We start from the raw sequence: 12,536 nt of genomic DNA, 5'->3' as shown, positions 1-12,536 counted from the left end.
GCAACTTCCTTACTAGTTGTGATTTGACGCAAGACACTGCTTGATCTGGAAGGGTAGCTTCATCCATTATGCCAACTTGAGTGGGAGACAGTTGAGCACCTGCCCTATAGTCCTGATCTCCCACCATGTGATTATTATACCTTCAGCCCCTTAACAAAGGCCTTAAGGGGTTGACGATGCCTGTCAGACGAGGATGAGCAGCAGGCAGTTACAGACTTCTTCACTCAGCAGGACACGGTGTTTTACCAAATCTTCAGTCTAGTACACCAGTGGGATGATTGCCCCTGTGTTTGTGGTGATTTTGCCTTACTGGCATACTGGTTCTGGACTGTACAGCCTTCAGACAGAAACTTTTTGATTGCCCCTTTTGACCCAAGTAAGTTTTCCTAGATAGTGACTGTTCATCGGGGACAAAATTAATGTCACAAGTGCCATAGGAAATAGTAACAAAACTGGTGCTAATCCTCTGTACATAAATTGTCTGTCAGGTATGGTGGGTAGCAATCTAAGACTGTACACTGGTGATGTTGTAGTGATGGGACAGTGTCATATTTGAGTGACAATGAGGGAATTCCCTATTTCTTGGATTATGTTAGAAGGAAGCATATTGGATACCTTACTACCAGGATATGTAACTACATTCTGAAATCTAGACAAGGAGGCAAAATCTACATTAAACTTATTTCTATGTCCTGTGTAACACCAGAAACCAAATATCTACTCCTTAATGGTTATTTTGCTGATAATAAAAATCAATTTCAGCCGACCTGTTATACACACTGCCACAGTAATTGTAATCTTCAAATTCTTACCCTCATTTCCAAAACCATTTACTCCTTGATGACTTCTTTATAGTTTTACCTGAGCTGATGTGCAGAGATGCAATATGAGAGGGAAAAAATTATTTTAATGTAGACTTTTCTTCCTTGTCTAGAGTTCAGAATAAGGTTATGGTACTCTGCTGGTAAGATATTCAACAAGCTCTCATGTTAAGTAAAGCAAGAAATTGGGACTCCCTACCTATTCAAAAAAAATTAAAAATTTAGCCACTCTTCCTGCATATTACCTGAACATTTAGGTCCAGGGACTGAAAAATTCTGTTGCCTACACGGCAAGCAGGAGCCTTTGTTATAAAGTTATGAGCTGACAAACACTGCATTGCCTGGGCATTTGTTTTGATAATTTTCTATTAGAAACAAAAACAAAAAATAAACTCTGACATGCAACATCAAAAAAATATCATTTTCATGTATTTGTGAAAATATCTTTCAAACTATAAAGCAGTTGTACAAATAAATATGCAGAATGTACAAATGTATAAATACAGTATCCAAATTAAGAAACATAGTATTCAAAAGACAAATTCTCTGTAAATTTTATTTAACTCCGTGCTTGATTATATGCACTATATCTAGTTACATGTTCAACCAGCTGAGCGCAGCTGCTTTGCGAGTCCACAACACGATTATGTAAATGTCTCTATGGTAACACTTTTCCATAGCTCTGTAGATGGGTATTGTTTTCACCTAAAGCCATTTGTGCTTCGCAGTTGAAACATGTCAAAAGTGCTGCCAGGTGCCAGGGCTTTATTTAAGTTGATTCAACTGTCCGAGTATTTTAGTAGTAAAGAATAAATGTATTAAAACTTCATGCATGATGCAGTATTTTTTTAACACATCTCAGTGCTCATGACATCATATCTCTTGAACTGTGTGTTGTACAAGGGCAATAACAGTACGAATGGCATTGTTTGGACACATTTGGTAATGATGTCACCAAAGCTGTATGTACATTCAGTAATGTATGTGGATATTGTCTGTGAAATATGTTGTGTATACAATAGCAAAGAAGTAATAAATTTAAAGGTCATGTATGATGTGGCAGTTTTCCAGGCATCTCAGTGTTTATGATGTCTTATCTCTTTATCTATGGTCAGTGGGTGATTCTTACTTCCACGGCCATTGTTACCTGACAGCAAGGGATATGTGTTCCAAGTTTGGTTGAAATCGGTTCAGTTGTTTAGAAGAAGTGGAACATACTCACATCCATTGTATAATATGTATGGTTGGATATTTCAAGTAATTGTGTACCATAAACAAAACTCAGAATGTACAGTTGTAAAATAACATTCTTAGAAAAATACCATTATGAGCAGGTAAATATTAAGCTACTAATAGCACATGAACAAGAGATTTGTCATAAAACTGAGGAGTCAGCAAGTTTATTAGAGTAGGAGCTTCCTTACCAGTTTACTTGGTTAAATTTACAAGGCACAGGCATAAGAATAGCACTAAGCTGTATAGCAATAATTTATTGTTAGTACAGCATACTGATTAAATTCCTATGATGCCTTTATCTCATCATTATGTATGCCTTGGCTCACTCCACATTCCTGAATTTTCCCCTTCTTGATGGGATCTACTAAATGTGATGAATGAATGAATGAATGGATTACACTGGTGCACAGCTCCTGGTTTCCATACTGGGAAGACAGCAACATTTATTAAGTCTGTCACCAGGCCCAGCATTTTGGTTGGGGGGACCGGGGAGGGCAGGGGGGGGGGGGGGGCGGGGAGCTGAGGGGCAAGAAGTAATATCGCACTCTAGCAAACAGCTTAAACATTGTATCTTTCCATTTCATAATCAACTACTGAATAGCACCAGAGGCTAACTCTGAGATAATACTTAGAGGTTATCCATAAATGTCACAATTCCAAACACTAACGCAACAAATCATATTAAAAGATGCGGTCTTAATGCTTTTCATGTTTTCATTCCTAAACCCGAGATGTTTAATATTTTGTGTATGTTTGATCCACGGACTTTACGAGGTCCTGCATTAAAATACTGATGTTAGCAGTACATCATGAATCTTGTGCTGTGATAATGAGCTTTGAATGATAAATATTTAATTGTGACTGACATAGAAAACAATCTTGCAATTTATTTGCTCATATTCTCTAACATATTCACATAACTAGAACCGGCAGAGAGAGAGAGAGAGAGAGAGAGAGATATGACTGAATACGTAACATCTAAAATTATGGAATATGAGAGAGTCCTGGAATCTTTCAGAAAACAGAAAGGTAAATAAAAAAATTTGGAGAAAGCAGGACACAAACCAACAAACTTTGACTCCATAATTACATAAATGTATGGTCTACATTACTGTAACCTTCCATGTTTATATGTCTTACTTTTATCATCCCCTAATCATCAATACGCCATTTAATTATAACAGGTTAAAGCAAGAATGAGACATTTTTTATTTATCTTCAATGAGCCATTGCCTTGAAATGGTATTCTTTCATAACACACAAGTTATAAAATATAAAACTTCTTTAACCACCAAAATAATGTCTCCCATAATTTTCTTAAATAAATTGTACCAAACACGATGTGTTTCCAAGAGATACTTTGAAATGGGATATATTCATAGTATGTGAGCTGTATTATAAAATGCACCAAATATGGGCTTAAACTGATTAGGATGAAGTTCAATATGACATCTTGTAAGTCCTGCTTGTGATGTAAACATGATGTAGAAGTGATATAGGATGGCTAGGCTGAAATGGCCAAAACTTTGGGAGGACAACAAGAGATGTACTCATAGAAGCCATGCCCCAAACTTCTGCTGCATAGAGCTTAACTAGCATTTTGAGGCACAGCCTGAACTACTATCTATTCAAAAAATATCTGTCATTACCAACAATTCCATAAATACTGCCTGTCATTATGTAAAATCATGCTAAAAATATTTTAAACATGTCCTGGTAATTTGAATTCTGCAATCTGTTATTGAGAAATTTAGTTTAATATATATTTTGGAGCAGCTCTGTCACAGAGCGTTTGACTATCAGCCAATTCTCTTGAAAATAGCTACACAGCTGAAACTGTGCAATGTTGGAGAATCCACAATAGAAGGATATTTTAATCTAACTAGCAGTACTCAATGTGGGAGGCTGATGTCATTCAGAAAAATTAACATACCTTTTTCATAATGTGTCTTGTTACAGTTCTTGTTTTACTGTTTTTGCTTACAAAAACATTTGTTATTTTTCATAGATTGCTGTATGTGCTTCAGTACAATCACATGAGAAATCATGAATGCAAATTTGTTTGTTCAGTTGCAGTGTTCTGCAGAGTTGATCATAAATGAGAACAATCAGGAATACGAAATAAATCAACTTACACAATAACAGAGAGAAATAGCTATTGGAAAGTCATTCTCCAGGCTGTATCAATAATTGTCTGTCACAGACAGCACTGTCCTATTTGTGTTTGCAAATGGCATACACAGAAACAACAAAGTAAGGAAATTACTGTTTTGAAAAAAAGATAGAACCTTCCTCACAGAATTCTGCAGAAAGGTTATGATATCCATTGAGACGGTATGAATGTTATCCCTAAAACAAAAAAAATGTTAACAGCAGGTTGGAATATTAACAACATACGGAAAAATAGATGGCAGTCATGTGTGTGTTAAGTGTGCTTGTTTGTGGGAATGAATGGGTGTGTTTTCTTTTCTGAAGAAGGCTTTGCTGAAAGTTACATGTGTAACTGTCTTTTTGTTGTGCCGTCTGCAGCTTAATGTGTTACCTTTGCAGCAAATAACAATGTGTCTTTTCCTTATATTGTTGTTATCCTCAAAACACTCATCAATCCTCATGTTCTTAAGACCCTACAAGGAGGAGGACCTTCATGAATGTGGTATGAGTTAACATAAGATAAGGTAACCAGAGGAACTTCATCTGTATAGACACACATCACTATACTGCTTAATGCTATTCACTCATATGCCATCTACATATAATAAAGAGAATTATTAAGGAAGCTGCTATTCTGGAAAAGCTTCTGCCTCCTTAGTTTTTCTATGTAGTTCCTGTTTTAGTAGCTTAATACAGTGTCTGGGAGAATAAACAGCAGTATATAAAAAGAACAGCATTTTGAAACAGAGGAACAAATCTATTGAAATATATATTGAAAACAAGGAAAAATATATGCTATTAAATATTATACTCTGTTCACTTGGTTTTAAATGTAACACCATATGGGTGGTGGCTGTCATATTCTGTGCATTCCCCCATGCAGCAAATGAAAGCTTCTGTCACCCAATTAAGCATGTTTAATGGAGCTGCATATATCCTTTCCTTGAGTTAACCCACATTATGAAGATGCATAGCTTGTGCTTGACTCCTCAAGTATCCCCACAAGAAGAAGTCAGGGGTAGTCAAACTGAGGAAGCGTGCTGGCTAATGAACATCTCCAAGTCTGAAAACCACTCAACCAGGCAAACGATGCTGCAAGGTAATCACAGACTGGCAGGCCATATGAGCTATTGCACCATCCTGCTGGAGCTGTAATTATGTAGTTCTTCAATCTTCGAAGGATAAAGCCATTTAACATTTGGACATAGGGATTGCTAATAACCATCATTGCATGACCATGAATGTAAGCTATATGAAGCCACAACACACATTCACAACGGAGGAGCTTTTCATGCAGCTGAAAAGGATTACATTGGTTGCAAAGCACCCAGTACCTGTAATTTTTTTTTATTTACACCAGCGTCTAAATGAAAATGGACTTCATCCAACATCAGTGAGTTTTTTCACATCTGCAAGTCAACTACTAAAAGTTCCTGGAAATGCAATGCAATGGTTTGTTGTACAACTCTGTCTTGTTCGTTTAATCTGTGTTGTCACAAATGATGAGCTGTAGGGAATGATCTGACAAGGTTAATACCAAATCACGTCTGGTGGCAGAATGGTGAGGACTACAGTCAAGTACATGATGTGCTCCTCAGTCTGTTGTGTCCTTCATACCCGTGAACTTTTCTTCTTTGTATAAGACACAGTAGTCCTGAATTGTTGACCCATTGTACAATCGTGCAATGATCTGGGACTTTGTCATCTCCATTCCACTTGAAGTGGCAACAAGAGTCACTGAATTGTGATGAGAGATTCGTTACATCTGAAATATGACTCAGTGGTGAATTTCTGATGCTCTGAACTTCAAAATGACATAATCACAAATGGTTCTCTGTCCTCAGGGCAATGAGAACATACTTATTTCACACAGGTGCAACAGTAGCACCCTATTATGTGACATACCCTAGTATTCATTCTGCTGGATCACGTATTTACTTGGTTCCAATGGTACATTTCGAATAATTTTTTTATCGTAAATACTCTGTCTTATTTACACTACATTATTACATGTAACGCAGTCACTAATTCTTGCCATGTGACATACATGCCACGTAAATTTCTAATTTTCTTTTGAATTGGCTGCGGTTCCAAATTCATTTATTTATTTTGTATGGGAGCTTGTTGATATCTTAAGACCTGGGTAATAACTCCATTCTGAACTCTGGACAAGGGACCAAAGTCCACAAGAAAATTATGTGTGTGTTTTTTTGCATTGTGACTGTATATATTGCAGCTCAGTGAAACTGCTTTTCATGATAACAAAAGCCATGGAGGAGTAAATGGATTGGGAAGTGAGTGCATAAATTTGAAGATTCTTAAAAAGGGGTTCTGCACCTACTTTGCATAATATTATTACCACTCACTTCTACTGAATCAACACTTTATTTAATTTCAGAGCATTACCACAGGGGATGATTGCATAAAACAAAAGGGTTCGATAACATACAATTAAGTCAATGTATTTTTTTTTTTAAGATCAACAGAATAAGGGAGCCTTCTAAGGGCATAACGTGCTGGACTGAGCTTCTGGATTAATGTATCTATATGAGAAGGAAGACTCAGTTTCAGCTTGTTGTCCATCTGGAGACCCAGGGAACTTTGCAAACTGTGTTCATTCAGCATATGACTTCTGGTGAAATCACGTGATGTGAGTCTTTGTGACATGAAGACTTAAACAATTAGCTGTGGACCACTTTTCTGCCTGTTCACTTATAAGAACACATGATCCAAGCAAGATGAACACTGAGCATCTCTTCTACAAGAATTCTCGTGTGTAGTCTTCATGTATATATGAATTATACACTGCCAACTGTTTTGTGTCAGTCCTTTCAGAAGTGATAAATAATAACCAAAAAAACTGCATCACACATAACAATGAAACATCAGAAAATTACAACATCCTAGGAAGCAAACCGACAGGTCAGTGGAAATGGGAATGGTAATTTTGATATTTTGAGGCTAAATCTACCTCTGCAAGTGCAAGATTTCCCAAATTTGGAGTAGGTTATACACACTTCCCCACACAAAAAATTTCCCAAAGTTCACTCTGTACAAAGCAAGTTTGCCTCTTTCAGTATGCCACTGTTGTAAGCTTACCATTAAGAGATCATCTGGAAGGGTCTTGAGTGCACGTCCTGTGACAGTTATGTTGGACAGCTTGAAAGGAAGTGGGCCAGACATCTCATCCCGCAGTCCCGTTTCCTCGTACACCTGTGAAAGCAGACCAGTCACTGTAACACATACACAAGCAGTAATATTGTGTCACCAATTCTAAGCAGTACACTCCCAAGTCACAAGATATATATAAAATAACCCACATTACATAAACTCTCCACAAGTTCCATAATTTCTTACAAGATGTTCAAACAGATTCTTGGCAACTGGTGGTATGTTAGTTAGTTAGTTGGTTGGTTAGTTAGTTAGTTAGTTAGCTTTTTATTCATCCATAGATCATTTACAAAACGATACATGACATGTCATCTTAACTGAAAAAGCAAACGTTTTTAGATTAAATAACTCATGCATATAGTAGTATTATCTAATCAAAAACTACTTTTACAATAATAACTTGGAAATGTAACAGCCCACTATTTTCATACAGTAGTAGGTGATATGTGTTACAATTTAGGAAAATGATACAGTATCTTCTTTGTATATAATTTTATATTCATAACCATATTTATATCTGCATCGTATATTAACAACTGTTTATCTCCAATTGAATCAAATATGGCATACAAGAAACTGTGGATTGAGTCATGTTAATAATTTGAAAATCAAGGAAGATGAAAATCTATTCATGAAATTAAAATTTGTATAAATTAATAGACTATTTTAATGGAAGTTATGGGAATATATCATAAGAATTATACAGTCATGTTAAAAATGTAAACATTTAATACAGTATGTTATCAACCGACTAGAGGGTTTAAAGACAGTTCTTCACACAAAATAATAAAATTCTAGCACTGGAGTTACTACTATTGAAGGGAACTAAAATTCTTGATTGACTGGAATGAAATTCATATATGAAGTTGTAAAACTAAACATTTTATGAAATTTAGTAGAAGGAAGCCTTGTACTTGTTAGAAATGCACATGTCAGATTTAACATCAATTTTTGTAAAATATGTTGTCATACTTAAAACCTTTCAGAAAATATTGATCATTGTGAATCATGACAAATTAAAATTGTACCAATCAAACAATGGAAAATCCAGGATGGGATGTAACAATATTAGAGAAGAAGAGTTGCTACACATAGCGGAGGTGCTGAGTTGCAGATAGGCACCACAACCCTTTTGTTGTGCCTATCGCAACTCAACATCTCCGCTTTATGGTGAGTAGCAACTTTCCTTCTCTAATGTTGTTAAAATTGTAGCAATGTAGAAAAAGCCACCAGTTATGTCTATATAAGGATCAATGACCAATGGAGCTAATGTGTTGTTGTGAGTTAGTATGTTTTATAGTGAGCTGTCCAAGAAGGAGGTGATGTTTACCAACAGGTGGATACCATACAGAGCTTGGCTGTTGCAATTTATTTAAGAATTGTGTCTGTTTCACATGACATATGTAAAGTAATCAAAATCCAATACTTTCTCTGAGAAAACAGGAATTAGATACAATCAACAATTGCCAATAGCACTGATTCATCAAGGTAATTATAAAACATGTTATATTTCCTGCTCTTAAACTTTTAAAATGTTACAAAAAATTCCACAGTGTCCTGGGTTGACATTGAGTACTGAAGGCAATGTTTTCAAAAATATAAATTGATACACTCAGCGATGACGTGTCTGATGGAATTACATTATGTCACCTCTATGGAGCCATCCATATAGGGTGGTCAACAGTCTGCTGCAAGTCAGATGGCTGCTGGTTTGAATGTGGGCTGTCACGACTCCATTTCCACCTTGTCTGCAGCAGCTGACAACTGACTCTAATCACAGTGCCTTCCCTTCACTTTCAGGCACTCAATGTAATTCTAATATCACCTTTCTATATTCTGAAGATATTGTCCCGGTAATTTTAGTTTACCAAAAAAATTATTTCATATTTATTATTGAATGAAAACATGCCAAATAAACTAACTTCCTCATTTTTAAATCATCCATGAGAATGATCATGTCTACTGCAAATGCAAGTGTACTAAGACACTACATTAATTGTAATCAGTGTGTTTTCTGTTTAAGGTTGTGATCGATCTGTAGTCACAAAAAATTAACACTTTCTACTTCTTGTGTTAGTCATTGTTTGAGAATGTTGTTTGTATAGATTGTGAAGTTCTATGACAAGTAGTGAACTATATGTGCTGAGTCTTGTCATTATTCAGTGACCATATGTTTGCCTTGAACCAGCTGTTGATGTTTATAACTATTTGACTGTGGAAAGAGGCATTAAATTTTTTCTTGTACTTTTTTCATCTGCAAAAAGGACAACATTTGTATCTTCTTAAATTTCCAGTTTTAGATCACTTGTGCTAATTACAAACATATCATCATCATCAGACACTAAAGGAAACGTCTTGTTAATATTGCCATCATCCTGTATTTTTTGTTATCTTTACCATTTGGTTGTAGTTTGTGCAGTTCATTCCACTGATAATAGTAATATGGATGTTTTAAGTCACCCACTCAATATTTTCCTCTGGATTCTTACTTCTAAGGCTCTTTTTTATGAAGCTGCTTCATCAAATTAGGCATCAAATGAATTTGGTTAATCTTACTGTATCCTATTAACGAATGTCGTTTTCTCTTCAATGTCTTTTAGTATTTGTGAATTCAATTTCCCTTCAGTCAGACCTCTATTGTGTTTAGTTTTTTCTTCCTTGTTTCTCTTGTGTCCTCCCCTCAAAACTATTGCTTAAAATGCTCCAGCTAAGTGTGTTGATGAATTTCTTTCTCGTTTCTGTATTAAGGTGGTCATTTGTTAATAAATAGAATTTCTGTTGCCATCTGTTATTATACTTCCCAAGTAGTAAAATTTATTTACTTGCATTAATATTGTATTTCCTAGATATTATTTGCGCTTACCTGTGTGTGATTTACCTGCAATCATTATTTTAGTTTTGTTTATGTTAATTTTCAGTTTGTGGTTGTCCAAGGCATGAGACAACATTTTTAATGTATAGTTCATCCCCTTTTCAAAACCTGCTAAGCCTATTATTTCATCAGCAAATTGAGAACAAGTGTACAGAGGACCTGAAATACAACTTCTTTGGTTCACCCCATCTGATTGCTTCAAATTCTGAGCAGCTATTATTACATTACTGACATGGAATTCAGAGCTGTGCTGAGGACGTGTGTGTGTGTGTGTGTGTGTGTGTGTGTGTGTGTGTGTGTGTGTGTGTGTGTGTGTGTGGTGTGTGTGTGTGTGTGTGTGTGTGAGGGGGGGGGGGGGGGGGGGGGTAAACATGTTTGTTTGGTAAAATCACAATGACAAAGGAGATGTACCACTCTATCAAATTTTAACTATATTTAATACCAATGAAATACTTTCCCAAATACTTAGCTTATAATAAAGGTCTTAAATAATCTGACTGGCTTATTGTTTTGTGCCTACACTTCACATTAATGAAGTCACTCATAATATGTATGTAAGTTACTTATCTTAGAAATGAAACAACTTTTATGAAACACATCATCAAAGTACTCCAGTACACAAACATTTTATAAAAATTCTTTCATAAAAGATATTTAACAAAATATTGCACAGCTTCTATACTCTTCAGTTTGTGATAATACATGACAGGTACATTATGGAGTAATCTAGATATTAGTACGTCACTGTTGTTATTCTTCAAGTCTTGGTTGCATGGAATGAAGTGTGAAAGAGATTAGTTCTTCTCAAAATCTAGCTCAATTCCAGCTGCTTCAGTTCCACTAACTATTCTTTTGAATGTCTTAATGATTTTAACAACTAAAGTGCCAAGCATTTAACTGTGCACCACTGAGTATTTGATTTGAGGGTGTTTGGAGTTTGGCAGGTGAATGCTGACTTAATTGGTAATAACTGTGCTGAGGGAGCTCCTTTGTGATGCTGCTCAATAGACTATAGTCAAGGTAGCCTGCACTGAAATACAGCTGTAATGGAACTGATACATTCTGTAAATATTCAGGCTGTCAATCAATATCTTGCTCCTATGTTCTCAAAGCCCACAAATGGCACCGTATATATCCTGGTGGGTCTACTTGCAGGTCCAACAGCCCATGATAGGATAGTACTGGATATGGTTTGGTGCCAAGTTTTACTCACATGGATGTGCAGCTCTTTGAGACCATAATTGTACTGCAGGAGATGTGGCAAGTTGAACTGTCGAACGTTCCGGTAGGGGCTCACGTGCAGTGTCCTCAGGGATGTCATCTGGCCCAGGGCCCCAGACTGCAAAGGGCACACCTCAGAATCAGCATCCACACAAACAAATACTGCATCATTAGATATACAAGGTGTATCAAAAAGAATCATTCAATTTTGCATGTCTAAATTCCTGAAACTAATAAACATATACAATGAATTTTGCTTTTTGATGAATAGGAAAATCAAAAAGTTTTTTTTCTTTTTCATACCTATTCAACACACACCCCTTAAGATGCATGGCATATGACAATGTGGTATTCAAATTGTTCCCATACTGCGGCAAGCATGTCTTTAGTTACAGCTTCCACAGTTTCTGTTATGCAATGTCTCAATTCACTCATTGTTGTTGGTAATGGAGGCACATAAACAGCATCTTTTATAAGCCCCCACAATAAATAATTACATACATTAAGGTCCAGTGACCCTGGAGGCCAGTAATGTAAGGCTGAATCATTTGGTCCAGTGTGACTGCTTGACCATTCAATAATCTATTGATTTAAAAATTCTTGTACTTCCAGATGACAGTGTGGCAGTGCCCCATCCTGTTGGTAAATGAAGTTGTTCAAATCAGTCTCCAACTGTGGGAAAAGAACGTTCTCAGGCAGATCGAGATATGTGCTTTCTGTAACAGAGTTCTTGGGGGGAAAAAATCTGCACAAAATACAGTAAATCTGAAGATTCTCTCTCATGTTGTATGATTTCATGTCGTTGTTCTGTACTCCATATTCTCACATTATGATGGTCAACCTTTCCATTTAAATACTAAGTGTGGAAGCAAACTGTCATCCTCCTCCTTGTCGAGAACGAAACTACAGAACTCCACACGTTGTTGTTTGTCACCTTCATGAAAGGCTTGAAGTAGCTGAATTTTGTATTGCCTTGTGGGTAAACAGTGATGAAACACATGCCAAATGGATATCATCTGAATGCTGAGATGTTGAGCTGCACGGTGAATGGATTTCTGCAGACT

General features: G+C 36.2%; 1 protein-coding gene across 1 annotated transcript in view; it reads right to left on the bottom strand.

The window, feature by feature from the left end:
• The window catches only part of LOC124552498 (chaoptin), a 231,614-nt gene that overhangs the window by 34,556 nt on the left and 184,522 nt on the right, over positions 1-12,536 (bottom strand). The window contains exons 15-16 of the mRNA XM_047126782.1: positions 11,465-11,590; positions 7,308-7,421 (exon numbers count right to left, since the gene is read on the bottom strand). Of these exons, the coding sequence (XP_046982738.1) occupies positions 7,308-7,421; positions 11,465-11,590 (240 nt within the window). The remainder of the gene's footprint in view (positions 1-7,307; positions 7,422-11,464; positions 11,591-12,536) is intronic.

The sequence above is a fragment of the Schistocerca americana genome, chromosome 10, assembly GCF_021461395.2.
Source record: "Schistocerca americana isolate TAMUIC-IGC-003095 chromosome 10, iqSchAmer2.1, whole genome shotgun sequence".
Taxonomy (NCBI): domain Eukaryota; kingdom Metazoa; phylum Arthropoda; class Insecta; order Orthoptera; family Acrididae; genus Schistocerca; species Schistocerca americana.
Note: the sequence above shows the minus strand (reverse complement) of the source record. Positions and strands in the feature narration are given on the sequence as shown.